At 49.9% G+C, this 15,187-nt stretch overlaps 1 protein-coding gene across 3 annotated transcripts in view; it reads left to right on the top strand.

Annotated features, from left to right (window-relative positions):
* Nucleotides 1-15,187, top strand: part of Adcyap1r1 (ADCYAP receptor type I) — a 42,839-nt gene that overhangs the window by 11,821 nt on the left and 15,831 nt on the right. For all 3 annotated transcript variants that reach the window (XM_052173781.1, XM_052173782.1, XM_052173783.1), the window contains exons 3-12: nucleotides 1,315-1,422; nucleotides 3,468-3,488; nucleotides 4,374-4,415; nucleotides 7,005-7,114; nucleotides 7,618-7,715; nucleotides 8,099-8,231; nucleotides 8,872-9,025; nucleotides 9,345-9,405; nucleotides 10,027-10,096; nucleotides 13,877-13,968. In XM_052173781.1, coding sequence (XP_052029741.1) covers nucleotides 1,315-1,422; nucleotides 3,468-3,488; nucleotides 4,374-4,415; nucleotides 7,005-7,114; nucleotides 7,618-7,715; nucleotides 8,099-8,231; nucleotides 8,872-9,025; nucleotides 9,345-9,405; nucleotides 10,027-10,096; nucleotides 13,877-13,968 — 889 coding nt within the window. The remainder of the gene's footprint in view (nucleotides 1-1,314; nucleotides 1,423-3,467; nucleotides 3,489-4,373; nucleotides 4,416-7,004; nucleotides 7,115-7,617; nucleotides 7,716-8,098; nucleotides 8,232-8,871; nucleotides 9,026-9,344; nucleotides 9,406-10,026; nucleotides 10,097-13,876; nucleotides 13,969-15,187) is intronic.

The following is a 15,187-nucleotide window of genomic DNA, read 5'->3' on the forward strand; positions in this document are numbered from 1 at the left end:
CCCTGCCCTGAAGTTCTCGCAGTGGCTTTGTGGACTACTCTTGGGGTGTTTTTCCAGGTACAGGAGTAAGCCTTCCTCATACAGGAAGACTCACCTTCTTTCCTTGTAAACTCTGCTTCCGGCAAGGGCCAGCTTCTCAGCAGTCCATGCTAAGTGTGTGTGTGTGTGTGTGTGTGTGTGTGTGTGTGTGTGTGTGAGAGAGAGTGAGAGAGAGAGAGAGAGAGAGAGAGAGAGAGAGAGAGAGAGAGAGAGAGAGAGCTGTGCATGGTGTGTGGGTGTGGGTGTGAGAGAGAGAGAGCTGTGTATGGTGTGTGTGTGTGAGAGAGAGAGACAGAGCTGTGTATGGTGTGTGTGTGTGTGTGTGTGTGTGAGAGAGAGCTGTGTATGGTGTGTGTGTGAGAGAGAGAGCTGTATATGGTGTGTGTGTGTGTGTGTGTGAGTGAGAGAGAGAGAGAGCTGTATATGGTGTGTGTGTGTGCATGTGTGTGTGAGTGAGAGAGAGAGCTGTATATGGTGTGTGTGTGCATGTGTGTGTGTGTGTGTGAGAGAGAGAGAGAGAGAGAGAGAGAGAGAGAGAGAGCGCTGTGTATGGTGTGTGTGTGAGAGAGAGAGAGCTGTGTATGGTGTGTGTGTGTGTGAGAGAGAGAGCTGTATATGGTGTGTGTGTGTGTATGTGTGTGTGTGTGTGTGTGAGAGAGAGAGAGAGAGAGAGAGAGAGAGAGAGAGAGAGAGAGAGGGAGAGAGCTGTGTATGGTGTGTGTGTGTGTGAGAGAGAGAGCTGTGTATGGTGTGTGGCTGCAAGTTCTCATTATTATCACCTGCTCTCAATACCTAATGGAAATAACTTAAGGGAAGAAGATTTATTTTAGCTCTCAGTTTCAGGGGCTCTGCTTCTGGTCAGGGAGGCACAGTAGAGCAGCTCAGCTCACATTATGGTGCCCCAGAAGCACAGAAATGGGGGGTGTCAGCACCCCATTAGCTTTCTCCTTTCCTCCTGCCCACCCACAGATGGTACCGGTAGTCCAGGTTCACGGCGGCTCTTTCCTCCTTTGCTGCTCCTCTCTGATGACGCTCCCCCATCACCAGAGGAGGGCCTCACCACCTCCTCCTAGGTGATGCTAAAGCAAGTCAAGTTGGTATTTAAAATTAACCATTACAGAGGGACATGTGTGTGTTCACATCTATAGTATGTATATTGTGTGCTGTGCCTGTGTGTGCCTGCATATGTGGGATGTGTATCTGTGTCTGGTTGTGGCTCGTGTGCGCTTGTGTGTATATGGCCAGGCCCTCTCTCAACACGACTCTGTCCTCCAGGTTGCCCTGGCATGTGGGACAATATCACATGTTGGAAGCCTGCTCAAATAGGTGAGATGGTCCTTGTGAGCTGCCCTGAGGTCTTCCGGATCTTCAACCCGGACCAAGGTAAGTGGAACTCAGAATCTCTCCCAACTGTGCTGGTTTATCCTGTAGTCTATAGCGCCATTCTCCCACCTGGAGCTAAGCTTTAAAACCTCAGCTGCCCCAGATGGCAGATGATAGCTAGCAGGCAGGATGGGATGGTGCCCTTCATGCTGGGATAGGGCATGGAAACACTTCTTCTCCAGCACTGCACCTGGTGCCAGGTACGCATTGCCAGGTGGCTGTCATGACAGGTGAGAGCAGTCTGGGCTTAGGCACAGAGTCCATGGCAACCCTACCCCATTAGGGACCTTCAGCAAAGGCAGATTATCACTCAAGGTTTTGGCCTGCCAGATGGTAATGTGACATAGTGGCTGTTTCCCCAGGTGGTCTGTGAGGATAAAGCCAGGTCACCTATAGAGATATACGTAGCACAGCACCTGGTACGTTTTGCATATTTAATAGTAAAGTTAGCTGACATCATCATAGTTACCATGATGATGACATAGACAGATATCTCAACAGCGCGGAGGAAGATATGGATGGGTGGGATTGTACAACCAAATACCCTGTTTGTTTAGGGTTTCTATCTCTGCAAAAAGACACCATGACCACATTCTTTCACCACTTGACATGGGCACCGACCCTCCACCCTGTGGACAGTCTGCCAGTCCCCAGCTCATGCACATGCTAAGTGAAACTTGTCCTTGGTCCTTGCTGCCCTCGGATGGCCATGAGGACTTAGAGGAGGAGGAGAGAGGGGCCCGCTCCCCTAACCCAGGCTGTCCAGGAGAGGGCCTTGGACACCAAGGAAAGTAGCTTATGCCATGTGGACATAGGCTTCAGGGACATATGCGTCCTGCCTGTGCCAGGAAACCAAGGCTGACTGGAGGCTTCTGTGGTTCTCACTTGTCATGTCTGCTCATGGGCTTTGGTGCCACTGAAATGTGTGTAGCGTTCCTGGGGCCAAATTGGGATCCCGTGAGTGGGTGCAGTGACAGAGCTGTGACACTGGATACAGAAATGGGAATCGGTTGGAAGACAGGTCCCCTGAGACAGGCCCAGAAGACAGGACCCCAGTGGGCCTGACTTCATGGACGGGGTGGTCTGTGAGGCCACCACCAGTGGCTTGTTGCCACCTGGCTTGCAGGAAAAAAAGAGAAAGAATAGTGTGCATTGGAATCCCAAGCCCAGCCTTGACTTTCTATCCAGAGCCCACACAAGGCGGGGTTTATCCTGATACCCCACTTCTCCTTATCCCACATCTTACCCACCTCCTGCTAGTCTAGTTTCTGAATGTTCCCATCCTGAGGGCTCTGTGCCTGAGAGCAGGCCAGGGGGTAAGTTCTGGAGGAGGCTGTGAGCAGAGAGAGTGAATAGGGGAAGATAGAGGCTGTCAGAGGCGGGCCTGTGATTCAGCTAGCTCCCAAGCTTGACTGCTCTGGAAGGTAGCTTAATCACTTCCTCCACGCGCCCATTGCTTTACCTCAGTTATGTGAAGCTTGTGGCACATCCTCTCAGCCAAGAACCCTTTCTTTCCTACAGCTGCAGTCACACGAGGTGACAGGAAGGAGGGTAAAATGATTTCCCTCGGCTGCACCCGCCTCAGGGAGCAGAGATGTTATTTACACCTGGCTCTTAATGGTTCATTAAAGCAGGGCCTTTAGTGCCTCTGTTCACAAGCTTGGCAGTGAGACGTGCCCTCCCCACAGAAGCCACTGAACTGCTGTCTCATTCGCTTTCACATTCCCAGGAAGCTCACTCACTGTGCAGTTGGACAGACCTCCCTGAGGTGCTGGCTTTTGGGGAGCCCTGGTCAGTGCCTCACCTTCCTCCTCATGTGCTGACCTGGAGGTGGAGTTAGATCTGCCCCTGACCCTGTGAACTTGCTAGGTTCGAGGATGGGTTTTTTAGGCCTTCAGGACCTTACCAGGGCTTTCTCAGAGTGGGGGTTGGCGGGGATGGGGATGGGGGGAGCAAATGGCCTGTGAGAACAGATCTGACTTCAGCCCTGGTCACCTCTGCATCTCTACTCACATTCTCTCTCTTTCTCTCCCCTTGACATACAGTCTGGATGACAGAAACCATAGGTAAGAGGACCCCAGAGAACACTTCATTAGCCCAGCAGAGAGCAGCCTGAGGCGATCCAATGCCCCTGGATGCTGGAATGATGGTGTGGTAGCAATCATGGGGATCAGCTCCTCCCCTCCTCCCCAGAATTTGGCCATCCTGAAGGCTAAGAGGGACAGAAGACACAGTGTTGGGCTTCAAGGCCCTTTTAAGCTGGGTCAGGTGAATCACCAGTGGAGAGATTGGAAAACAAGTCTGTGTGCATAGTGCATGTATATTCCTACGTGCAGGATGGCCCTGTTCTTGAGTTCACACAGACTCTCATCCCAGCAGCTATGAGGTGGGAATGTAACTACCAAAGACCAGAAGAGAACTAAAGGTAGATTATGCAGTCAGGACAGGAAGGAGGTCAGGGAAGACATCTTGAAGGAGATGGCATTTCAGCTTAGAAATGGGAATTTCAAAAGTTGAGAGGAAATGGGGTTGACTTGTAGGCCATTTTTAGAGAGATATGAGAATAAAGGTTATGGTGTGAGGAGAAATCTGTCTACAGATAAACTTTGTGGGTTTAGGGGTCCCCTTGATGAAAAACAGACTTGGAGTAGAGGTGGGGGTTGAACCTCAAAGAAAATTCCCAAGCCCCAGGCTTATTCATGCCCTTTTTCCCTCCATGATGGGACCTCTGGTGGGGACCAGGCTCTCTGGTGGGGACCATGCCACACACCACTCTGAGCATCACAGCCATGCAGCTGCTGCTCTGGTGAGACTGGAGATGCCAGAGGCAGTGCGCCAGGGGGATGTGTGACTCCCCTGCCCACTCTCCACAGACTGGGCATCCCCAGCCATAGCTGACGGGGCAGGTGACAAGCACAGCATTCTGACTGACACATGTTTGTGTTTCACAGGGGATTCTGGTTTTGCTGATAGTAATTCCTTGGAAATCACAGGTGAGGGGTGCGCTGGAGTCACCTTGGGCTGGAGGGGTGGAGGGCAGCTGCTTTGTAGCGAGACTTTCTCCTCCCTGTTCTCTAGAGTGTGTGCCTTCTCTGATAGAGCTGTGTGTTGTTTTCTTGGAAGACAGCACCAAGTACCCAGAGAGAAGACGGTACATCCATCATGCCTGTAACCATGTGTTGTGGGGGAGTCATGGGTGTCTTAGGGTCTGTCATGGGCTGTAAATGGGGAGCCTTTGTACTACAAGGTGTTTGGTGGTTTTGAACTTCCCATAGAGGTTCTCAGGGTTCAGCATTGCACTCCAGTCAGCTGGATGGGGCCAAGCCATGCACCACTCTGAGCATCACAGCCAATCAGCTGCAGCCCTGCTGAGACTGGGGCTGCAAGAGGCAGCGTGCCAGGAGGATGCATGGCCTCCCTATCCCAATCCCGCTCTCTGCAGACTTGGTAAAGTACAGATCCTGGGGTCTCACCTGAGTCTCTGACTTAGCCAGCTGGATCCAGGGCAGATGCTTGGCCACCATATCTAGGTGATGTGGTGAAGAGACTATCAGGGAGTGTGCTGTGCTGCTGTGCTGATGCTGGAGTAAACCAGTCTAGTGAAAGAGATGCTGTCATACAGGGTTCGGCAATCCGGAGAGCACTCCGTCTTCTGGAGATTTCTATCAGAACAATCTTCATAGAGCAATTTTGGGAACAAAAATGTTTATGTTTTTCCAAGCCTACTTCGTGTTATTAAAATAAAGAAGGAAAATAAAAGAAAGGAAATGGCTCTTCCCTCTAGGAAGCTTTTTTTTTTTTTTAAATGATTTTCAAATTTCTGTACCTTTTGTCTCTTTCTTCCTCTTACCCCTGTGAGGTGGGCAAGGCTGAGTTAACTCAGCCCAGGGAAGGCAGAGGCACAGCCACTGTGGCTCCCTGTTGAGATGCGGGAGGCATTCAGATGTTCTGACCTGTTCCGGGACCTTGCAGTGAGGTTGCTAGCAGCAGCCAGAGACGCACTTTTCTGAAGGAGAGACAGTCTGGTGACACTGCTGATGGTGACCCAGGCTGTTGCAGTCCTTTTTTGGCTTGTGTCACAGGTGTCAGAGTCTCCCATTCTGAGCAGACTGTTCCGTGGGCAGGCTCCCAGCTCCGTCATTCCTCCCAGGGAGGGTATGTCCAGCTCGCTGACACCTGCCAAGTCCACCAGCAGGAGCAGATGCTGCTGAGAAAAGAGAGGAGGTAGCCAGGGGCACACCTTTAATCCCTGCACTCAGGAGGCAGAGGCAGGCAGATCTCTGAGTTCAAGGCCAGCCTGGTTTACAGAGTGAGTTCCAGGAAAGCAAGGACCACACAGAGAAACTGTCTTGAAAAATAAGGGGCCTTTCCATCTCTCTTCTGTTGTGCATTGACCCATTGCCTCCTTGTTGAGCTTCCCAGAGACCACGTTGATCAGAGGACAGAATCCTGCCTAGCAGTGTGTGCTCTAAACTCCCTGTCCACAGAGGTCTCTCACCACACACTAGTCACTCACCCTGAAACCCATAGACTGACTCTATCACAGACTCTAGGCCCCAGAATATGCGCTCTATCAAGCCCACAAGGTGGCTAGAGGTATACAACTGAAATTTGAAAAATCTTGTGTTATATTTCTGGAGAGTTACGATTACCCTGAGTTCTGTTTCTTTCCATATGCCCTAAGAGATTGGTAGCTCTGGGGCCACACTCAGGTGCTAGCTAGAAGAAAGGACCCACTTGCCTTGTGCTCCTCCTGGACCGTAGTGGCTCTCCCCAGCTCAGGAGAATGGCATGATGTCATTGAAGGCTGAAGCAACCCACTTACGTGAAAAATAGCCTGCCCTCTTCTTTGCGAGTGACAGGTACCTCTTTCAGTAGCTGTGACAGCTCCATCCCTCTGGCCTCCCACACAATGAACTTTAAGTCAATCCAAAGAGAAGGAATGCACGTTGGTGATGGGAGGCAGACAACAAAACTGAAAGGCAAAAATAAAATAACAAACAAAACCCCCCTGAGTTTGTATCTTTGTAAGGTTGGCAGTAAGATCAAATATGCCTGGGTTTATTAAAAAACAATAAAGCCAGGCGCCCCATTGTGAAATGTTACAGCTGCTGGTAGACCTAGAGCTCTGAGTTCAAATGTGCCAAATCCTCACCCTGCAGTCACCCGAGGAGGCCTTGAACATCCTGAATGCCTTGTTCAGGTTCCTGGGACTGGGCTTGAGAGCATTTGTGACAAGTTTCTAGGTGGTTCTGTGCACTGACATTTTGAGTGGTGATGATCTAGGGCCCTGCGGTGGGCTCCAGATCCTCTTCTGGTGAGCGCTGGAGAATATTACAGGAGAGAGAGAGACACAGGCATGCTGGATTCTTGATGGGGGTTCAGGTTGCTCATCCACGCTGCTCCCCGTCTCCCTTGTCATTAGTGAAGGCCGCGTGCCGTGCCAGGTCTTCAGCAATCCCTGTCTTCTAGCTTGAGCCACCGGTTGAGCACATGGGCTTTCGGGAAGTCCCACTATGAGATCATTTTCAGGTCCACTTCAAGCCATTCCTATGCCTTGCCTAGTTTTCTGTTCTCTGCAGACATGGGGGTCGTGGGCCGGAACTGCACAGAGGACGGCTGGTCAGAGCCCTTCCCCCACTACTTCGATGCTTGTGGGTTTGATGACTATGAGCCTGAGTCTGGGGATCAGGTAAGTGGGGTGGTGGGTTAACTCTGAGGAGCTCAAGGCTCTGGGCAGCACTCACAAGCACCTGCCTGCTGTATACTGAGCCTGGACCTTGGAGGGTAGGATGTTTATTCATCCTGTTGGGTTCTGACCCTACAGGTCGCACAAGTCCCCTTAACCCTGGCTACTTTTTCAGGACACTGTCCTTTAGGTAGCTCAGAAACTGATGACTTAATTCTGGCTCTAGCAGGGAGCTTCTTCAACCCTTCTTCAGGTTAGGACTGTGTTGATTGCTAGGACTTCAGGCTGGTCTGATTGCTCAGTGCCCTTGCCTTCAGTACATTCTGAACAGGTTTAGAGTACTGACCCTGCACAGAGAGGAGCAGGCATCCTGCCAGGAGTGGAGTGATGGCAGAAAGGCGGGAGATGTTGGGCTCAAGGGCCTGGTCTGGGACAGTGGGTGTGGGTCCTAGGGGGGCAGTGACTGGTCCCAAGCAGATCCCTGCATGTCCTGTGCCCTGCTGCAGGATTATTACTACCTGTCGGTGAAGGCCCTCTACACAGTCGGCTACAGCACCTCCCTCGTCACCCTCACCACTGCCATGGTCATCTTGTGCCGCTTCCGGTGAGAGCCCAGTAGCGTTAGAGCCAGAATTGTTTATCCCATCATCCCTGGAAAGTCCCTTCGAAGGCAGGCCCTGTCCCTAGTACAGCAGATGGGAAGGTGGCCTGAGAGGGCAGCTCGTATGTCCAGGACCAGTCAGGCACAATCCCTTTCAGAAATTTTCTTTGCTTGCTTTAATCTTCCTGATCTAGGCAGAGAGGCTACAGGAGAAATCTGGTCAGCGGATGACCAGGGTGGTGAAGACAGAGGATTATGGAGGTGGGAGAAGAGGGTGATCTGGGAGAGGGACCCCATTAGAACAAGCCATGAGCAGGCCCAGAGCAGCCCCATCCTGAGGGTGTGAAGTACTGGGAACTCATGGCCTCCCATCCTGGTCCACATAGGAAGCTGCACTGCACCCGCAACTTCATCCACATGAACCTGTTTGTATCCTTCATGCTGAGGGCTATCTCCGTCTTCATCAAAGACTGGATCTTGTATGCCGAGCAGGACAGCAGTCACTGCTTTGTTTCCACCGTAAGTACCCGAGGACTCTGCCCTGCTAACACCCTACAGGACACGCCTGTGTCCCTGCAGGTGTAGGTCTTATCCCATGTCATGTGAAGATGCAGGAGTTATGGAGTGGTTACTGTAGCCAGTGTATAACCTCACTCCAGTACAAAACATAGCCAGACTCTCAGCCTCGTTCTTGGGCCAGGAGGGTTAGGTGAGAATGAGGCTCAGTCAGGGATTAGCCAGTCCCTTGGCATGCAATCAGTCATGTGGCATTCTGTGTGCTAGCTGGCCAGGGTCTTTGTCAGTGCCTTTCCAAGCACAGATGTGTGAAGGAGGTATATGCAGAAAACTGACTTTTAATATGCTGGGCTAAGAAAAGACTTGGGGAGACTTGAGGGCTTCCCTAGGAGGACATGTTTGGAGGATCTGTTTGAGAAGAGATTTTCCAGGGACAAGGTATGAGTCTCCACCTTCGATGAGCCCAGGTCCTCATTTTGTAAGCAGTCTTCTGTGGGGAATGCCTACAGTTTTAGGCTTTGAGATACGTGAGACTGGGTATGCCAGTGCCGATGGAATTCCCTTTATCCAGTGCAGCTTGACTTGAGGATTTGCCTGGGGACAGGGCAGGGAAGTCAGCTTTCCCCTCTGGCTGTCTCTGTAGGTAGAATGCAAAGCCGTCATGGTTTTCTTCCACTACTGCGTGGTGTCCAACTACTTCTGGCTGTTCATTGAAGGCCTGTACCTCTTTACACTGCTCGTGGAGACCTTTTTCCCTGAGAGGAGATATTTCTACTGGTATACCATCATTGGCTGGGGTAGGTCACTGGCTGGGTCTGGATGGGCTCGGGCCCCTTGGTCAGCTGTGTTCTTGGTCCCAGTGTTAGGAAGCATCAGATAATGGAGCCCTCACTAGGCCGTGGGCTTCATGTTGATTCCTAGAGCCCTTACTTTTTAACTTTCTTTTTGTGGGACCCCCATTGTACTCAGGAATCATGTTAGGGGACCAGATGATCTGAAGGTGGGGGAGATGGGAAGGATGAGAAGAAGCTGGAGTATGAGGGCTAATAGGGTCCCCAGGAACCCCAAGGCTAAGAGTATCCTGGGCAAATTTGACTTCCTTTTCTTGCTCTCCAGGGACACCTACTGTGTGTGTAACTGTGTGGGCTGTCCTGAGGCTCTACTTTGATGATGCAGGGTAAGTACAACCAGAGAATCCGCCTGCAGTGCAGAATCTATTTCATCCATGGGCTTCAGTGTTTGCCTGGCTTCACGTGAACTCCCCAAGGTGTTGTTCCGGCCAAAGCACAGCCTTGGGTACCACCTGAGTCCCCACCCCATGTGATCAGTCCTGTCTCAGTCAAAGACTGAAGCCTGGTCCCAGCCAGGCCCTTCGTCAGCCATTACCCCTTGTGGTTAGCCTTGTCTTATTCGATAATCCAGCAAGAGAATGGGCCAATTTCTGAGCCCATTTACTTTGGGGCAGTGTTGGGGAAGCTCTGAACATCTGGTATCCTTTGGAGGACAGGAGGAAGAATGTTGATGGTGAGGTCATTCCCAACCCCAAGCACCCCAGATCTGAATGGATCATGTCCTTTCCCAGGATACCACTATGACCCTGATTCTTGGGTTCCAATCTCTGTCATGACAGGAACACAGAGAAAACGCAAGCCTTGGGTGAGGGGTCTTCTAGCCAGCCTACCTCTACTCTAGATTTCCCTGGTTGGGGGGTACACAGAGGGTAAGACAGACAGGTGGCCAGCTAGTCATGTGCTGCTCTGCAGGGTCTGTTATGATTTCTCCTTTGCCCATCTTTCAGATGCTGGGATATGAATGACAGCACAGCTTTGTGGTGGGTGATCAAAGGCCCTGTGGTTGGCTCTATAATGGTGAGTGTCTTTGGGGCAAAGAGGGGAGGCAGAGCATGCAGAGAGCATAGAGAGAAGGGAAAGAAAGGGTCTTTGTCACAGCTGTATTATATTCTGAAGCACTGGCGTACAAATTATTCACTCATTTCCCTAGTGTTGGAGAAGCCTGTTATTCCATTTTAAATCCTTATGGAAGTTGCTGCTACTAGGAATAATTTCATGCATACTTCTGAGCATTTCTACGTTTTTTTTTTAATTTAAAACAAATCTCTAGAGGCGGAATTGATAGTCAAATGGGTATAGATTTAACATTTCAGATCTTTTAGCATTTTGTAAGTGCTTTCACAATTCACATCTCCTTTGGAAAGGTGGCTGCATTCCAGTCACTCCCTTCACTCCCGGTGTACAATCCTGTGGACAGGGAGGGTGGCTCCTGAAGGGCGTGTCTGTCTCTTTGTGTTGGTTGTGGGTCTGAGCACTTACAGCTAAACAGTGTTTTGGTGGCTTATGCTTATGACATTCCTGTGAACTTTTGTTCTGTCCCCTAGCAGATTATCTTTTTGGTCAGCTGAGGAGCAGTGACTTCTCTTCCACACTTTGTCATGTCCCCAGGCCAGCATGACTTCCCTGCACCAGGATCCTTGGGCTTCCCCTGTCTGACTGTCAGCCTTATGTCTTATTTATGGAAGGATGTCCATCAGCGTGATCTATGCAAATCTCTTCTTAATCGCTTCACAGCACTGTTGTGGTTTAGGTTATTAAGATGTATCTTTAAGAAAGGTTCTATTGAATCTTTGTCTTTACTAAAATGCTAATTTTTTTTTTTTTACATTTCTATTTTTAATGGCTGCAAATTCCCATTCTCAGTCTCTTTATAGAATCTTATAGGCTGGAAAGTTATTTATCACAAACATGTCCACACTGTGGGTTGGAGACCCTTACTTTCTTGCTACAAATATGTCTGCCCAGGGGCTTGTGATGGCTACTGTGCCCCTGTTTGTTTTACCATGTTATATACAAATTTTTCATTTGTTCTGCTGAAATTTTTTTTGCACATCTACTTAGTCAGGTAGACTTTTGAACAGGAAATGACTTAACTTTTAACTTGTAAGAAAAGGTCTGGTGGAGCTCTGCATTGAATTATATACCAATTTGGAGGAAAATTGATTTTCTCCAAGAATACAGCAAAATACCCTGTCTGTCCAGTTTTTCTTGCTGCTTTTTGCTTCCTCTGAGATGTTCTCCAGCCTGGGCACTGGCTGAGTCTAGAGTTCTTTCCTTCCCTGTATTATCTGGAGGGCTATTGGGGCCAGACAGGGAAGCGGTCAGTGTTTGTGACTTCTTGGCTTAGTTACATTTTTGAATTCTCTTAAGAGTTTAATCCCTTTTTTAAAATTTGAGTCACATGGGGTTTCTACATAGAAAATTATGCAACCTGTAAATGAAAACAGCCTTTTGCCCATCTTTCCCAATGTTTCTTCCTTTTATTCCTTGTTTTTATGGAGGACAATGTTTGCTCTAGTTTTTGGCAGTTGTCTTGCATGCAATTGGGCAAGTTTTTCTTCCTGGTTGACTTTTATGCGTGCGGTTATAAAACCGAGCACGGGTATTTCATTTTATCAGACCCGCTGAAGAGATCACACTCTTGTGACAGAATAGCGTCAATGTACTATTTCAGTTTTTCTCTAGTGCTGTGGATATATTCACCTGGCTTTGAGCATGTGTGGTTGTGTGTTTGGGATAAATCTCTAGGAATAAGCTTCTGGGACACAGACTGTGTGCGCTTACCATTCCCATGGCTGTGGGCAAGGAGCAAGAGGCTCACTTCCTCTGCTCCCGTGTCTGCGCTGATGTTTTCATTACTAATTACTTGCCAGTCTCCCAGGGATGGTGGAGCCTGTGGTTTTCATACCATAATTAGGAATAGCAGAGCATCTCTCTCTATTCTTAGGGTGAGATCTTTCTGGGCATGGTCTGCCTGCTCTTTTCATGTACCACAGACTTCTGTCTGTTAACATTTTGCGTAAAGGTTTCTCACTGTTTACCATGGATATTAAATGTCTCTGTGGGCTTATTTTGCATTCCTGAATGGCTTTTGTTTTGTTTTGCCATTTGAAGCAGGGTCACACTATATAGCCAAGGCTAGCCTCAGACTACTGATCTTCCTTTTCCCACCCCCTTCTTTGTTTTTTCCCTGTGTGTGCGCGTGTGTATGTGTGTGTGTATGTGTGTCTAGGTCAGAGACCAATCACTAGTGTTTTATTCTTCAGAATTCTGCCCGTTTGGATTTTTTTGGAAGGGTTTCTCATGGGCTTGGAATCCAGACCAGGATCTGCCTGGAAATCCTGCCTCTGCCTCTGCCTCTGCCTCTGCTCTCAGCCCTGGGATTACAAGTACATGCTGTGATCTTTTTCCATTTCTTAACCTGAGTCACCAGGACTCACTCGGTCCTCAGGTCCTCATGTTGTGAGGCTTTACTGCTGAGCTATCCCTGTGTCCCCTCCTTGTTTGGTTTTTCAAGTAGGGTCTTTGAGACATTGTGTTTGTGTGCTCTGAAACAACTCCATGTCGGGGAAGCTGCCCTTTCTTTCCAAGTCCCTAAGATTCCATGGGCCAGGTGCTTTGTGCCGCACAGACTTCTGCTGACGGGCTCTTGTCTTGTCCTCTTCCTCACCCCTAGATACTTAATTGTACTTTCTCCTTGGCAATATTTGCTGACTTAATTCCAGCATTAATTAGACAGCAACAGATGCAGAAAGGAGCATGGCAGGGCAGGGTATGTTTCTAACTGATCTGGGAAACAGAGCAAACAGGCTTCTCTGATCACGCCTGCTGTGGCTTCTCTGATCACGCCTGCTGTGGCTTCCAGTGTCTTTCTCACAGCTTTTTACTTGCACCAGTTTCCCTCTTAAACTCAACTTGAAGACGATCACTCCGATCATTCCTCAGCTTCAGGGTGTGTAGTTATTCTCAGTAGCTGTTATTGTTTTTAAAGAATCGTGTTGTTCTTTTCTTGAGGGCGACTTTGGCTCTGGCCCAGAGATGTGGCTGTGCAGTGCAGGCGTCTTGTTATGCTTCCTGTGCATTTATTTGCAGCCCCTCTCTTCCCTCCCTCCTCCCTCCCTCCTCCCTCCCTCCTCCCTCCCTTCCTCCTCCCTTCCTCCTCCCTCCCTTCTCCCTCCCTCCTCCCTCCCTTCCTCCTCCCTCCCTCCTCCCTTCTCCCTCCTCCCTCCCTCCTTTCTCAGTGCACATATAGCTTCCCACTTTGTTTGGGAAAGCATCTGTCCCTGATGGCGCACGGTGCTGTTGCTGTTCCCAGGCAGCCCTCTGATTAGGAACGCTGTGGCTGCTTCCCTGGATTCCACGACTCTGAACATGAACTTTCTCTCCCCACCCCCACCCCACCTCTGTATCTCTGAGACAGGGTCTTGCTATGTATCCAGGGCTTCCCTGGAATGCCTGATGATCCTCCTGCGTTAACCTTGCAAGCAGTGGGATTGCAGACCTGTATCATCACCACCAGGCCGAGCTTGGGGTCACCTGTGCGTCAGTCACCTCTTTTTTATCACCTTTTTTCTTTCTGCTTCAGAGAGCGCTTGCCCCCTGGCTCACTTTCAGTGCTCTGTATTTCCAGGTTTTTGTGTAGAATTCTTTTCTTGGATGTTTTCCTTCATTTGAATGACTCAGTGAGAGGCAGAGAAGTCCGCAAGGGAACTTGCCTGGCTGGAGAGGATCCGCCCTCCTGGCTAGGGAGTTCCGGGCTGGGCGGAGCTCTGAGTCTGCCTTTCTTTCGCCCCTCAGGTTAACTTTGTGCTTTTCATTGGCATCATCATCATCCTTGTACAGAAGCTGCAGTCCCCAGACATGGGAGGCAACGAGTCCAGCATCTACTTGTAAGTATGTCATGCGGATCTGGGGATGCCACAGCCGTTTCCGACCACATGGCCTGCGCTCAGGTCACAGACAGGACAAAGCTTTAACTTCGCTGGCAGGTTGACCTGGCATGGGGCAATTGCGAGATTTCTTCCTGATTAAAGTGCCTGTGAACTACAACTGCTCTCCCAGGCCTGAGCCAACCCAGAGCGCCTCAGCTACCTGGGCATTGCATGGAGGGAAAAAAAAAGGTTAACAGAACGGCTAGGATAGCAGGGAAATCAGTGGAGAGCCCCAGATTCCCTGGGGTAGCTAAGGCCTTGGTTCTTTGGAAGCTGGCTTTCCTTTGGGGACGCTGATTCTGTGGGAAGATGAGCAGATGGGAGGTGTGGCTGTGACAGGCCACACCCTGCACCCACTGGGCAGGAGCTTCTAAGTGCCTGGCAGTCAGCAGGGGGACCTTCTCCTGGGTCATACACTGCATGGGGATTCTCTGCCTTGTACCTTGCCTCAGGACAGCTTTGTCTACCTCTGTATCTGCTGATTTTCTGCCTCAAGACCCTTTGTCCCTATCAGAGAAGCATCAGCTCTGTGACTGCTACTGAGTGCAAGGCTTCCGCTGCGCTTACAGACATTTGTGTTCCAAGAACTAGCTTTTCAGTGGCTACCCTAAAAACACATGACTACCTCAATCCCAGCCCTGTCCAGTTTTGAAATCAGACAGAGCTCCTGCTGCCTCACCTTTGGGGCTCAGGAAGTGTCTCTACACTGATGCCAAAGAGAAAGGTCATGGGCTCTGTGGGGGGGGGTGGATCTGAAGTAGCTGAGAGGAGCTCTGAGACCCTCACAGCATCACTGGGGTCTTCCTTAGAGACCCAGCCTGAGGCTCACAGCCTTCATGGCTTCCCTGAGAAAAACGAGGAGGCGCATAGAGAGAGTGAAGCAGAGGGTTCTACTAGCCGTTCTCTCAGGTGAGAACAGGCTCTGCAAAGAGATTGAGTGCCAGGTCCCCCTCAAGGCTCCTTTGAGGGGGAATGGAACTGCCTTTGGTCCATTAGTTGGTCAAGACTGAGGGAACCACCTCTTCGCACATGCTGGTGCGACTTTTATTGTATAGCGTATGTTCTCTACCTCTGCAATAATGGCACAACATTGAAAAAAGGACAACATTGCGGCTATTTTGCTGCCCACCCCATCCTTGTTACATGTTTTTGCCATTTATTTATTTATTTATTTGCC

This window comes from Apodemus sylvaticus, chromosome 2 (genome assembly GCF_947179515.1).
Source record: "Apodemus sylvaticus chromosome 2, mApoSyl1.1, whole genome shotgun sequence".
Classification (NCBI taxonomy): domain Eukaryota; kingdom Metazoa; phylum Chordata; class Mammalia; order Rodentia; family Muridae; genus Apodemus; species Apodemus sylvaticus.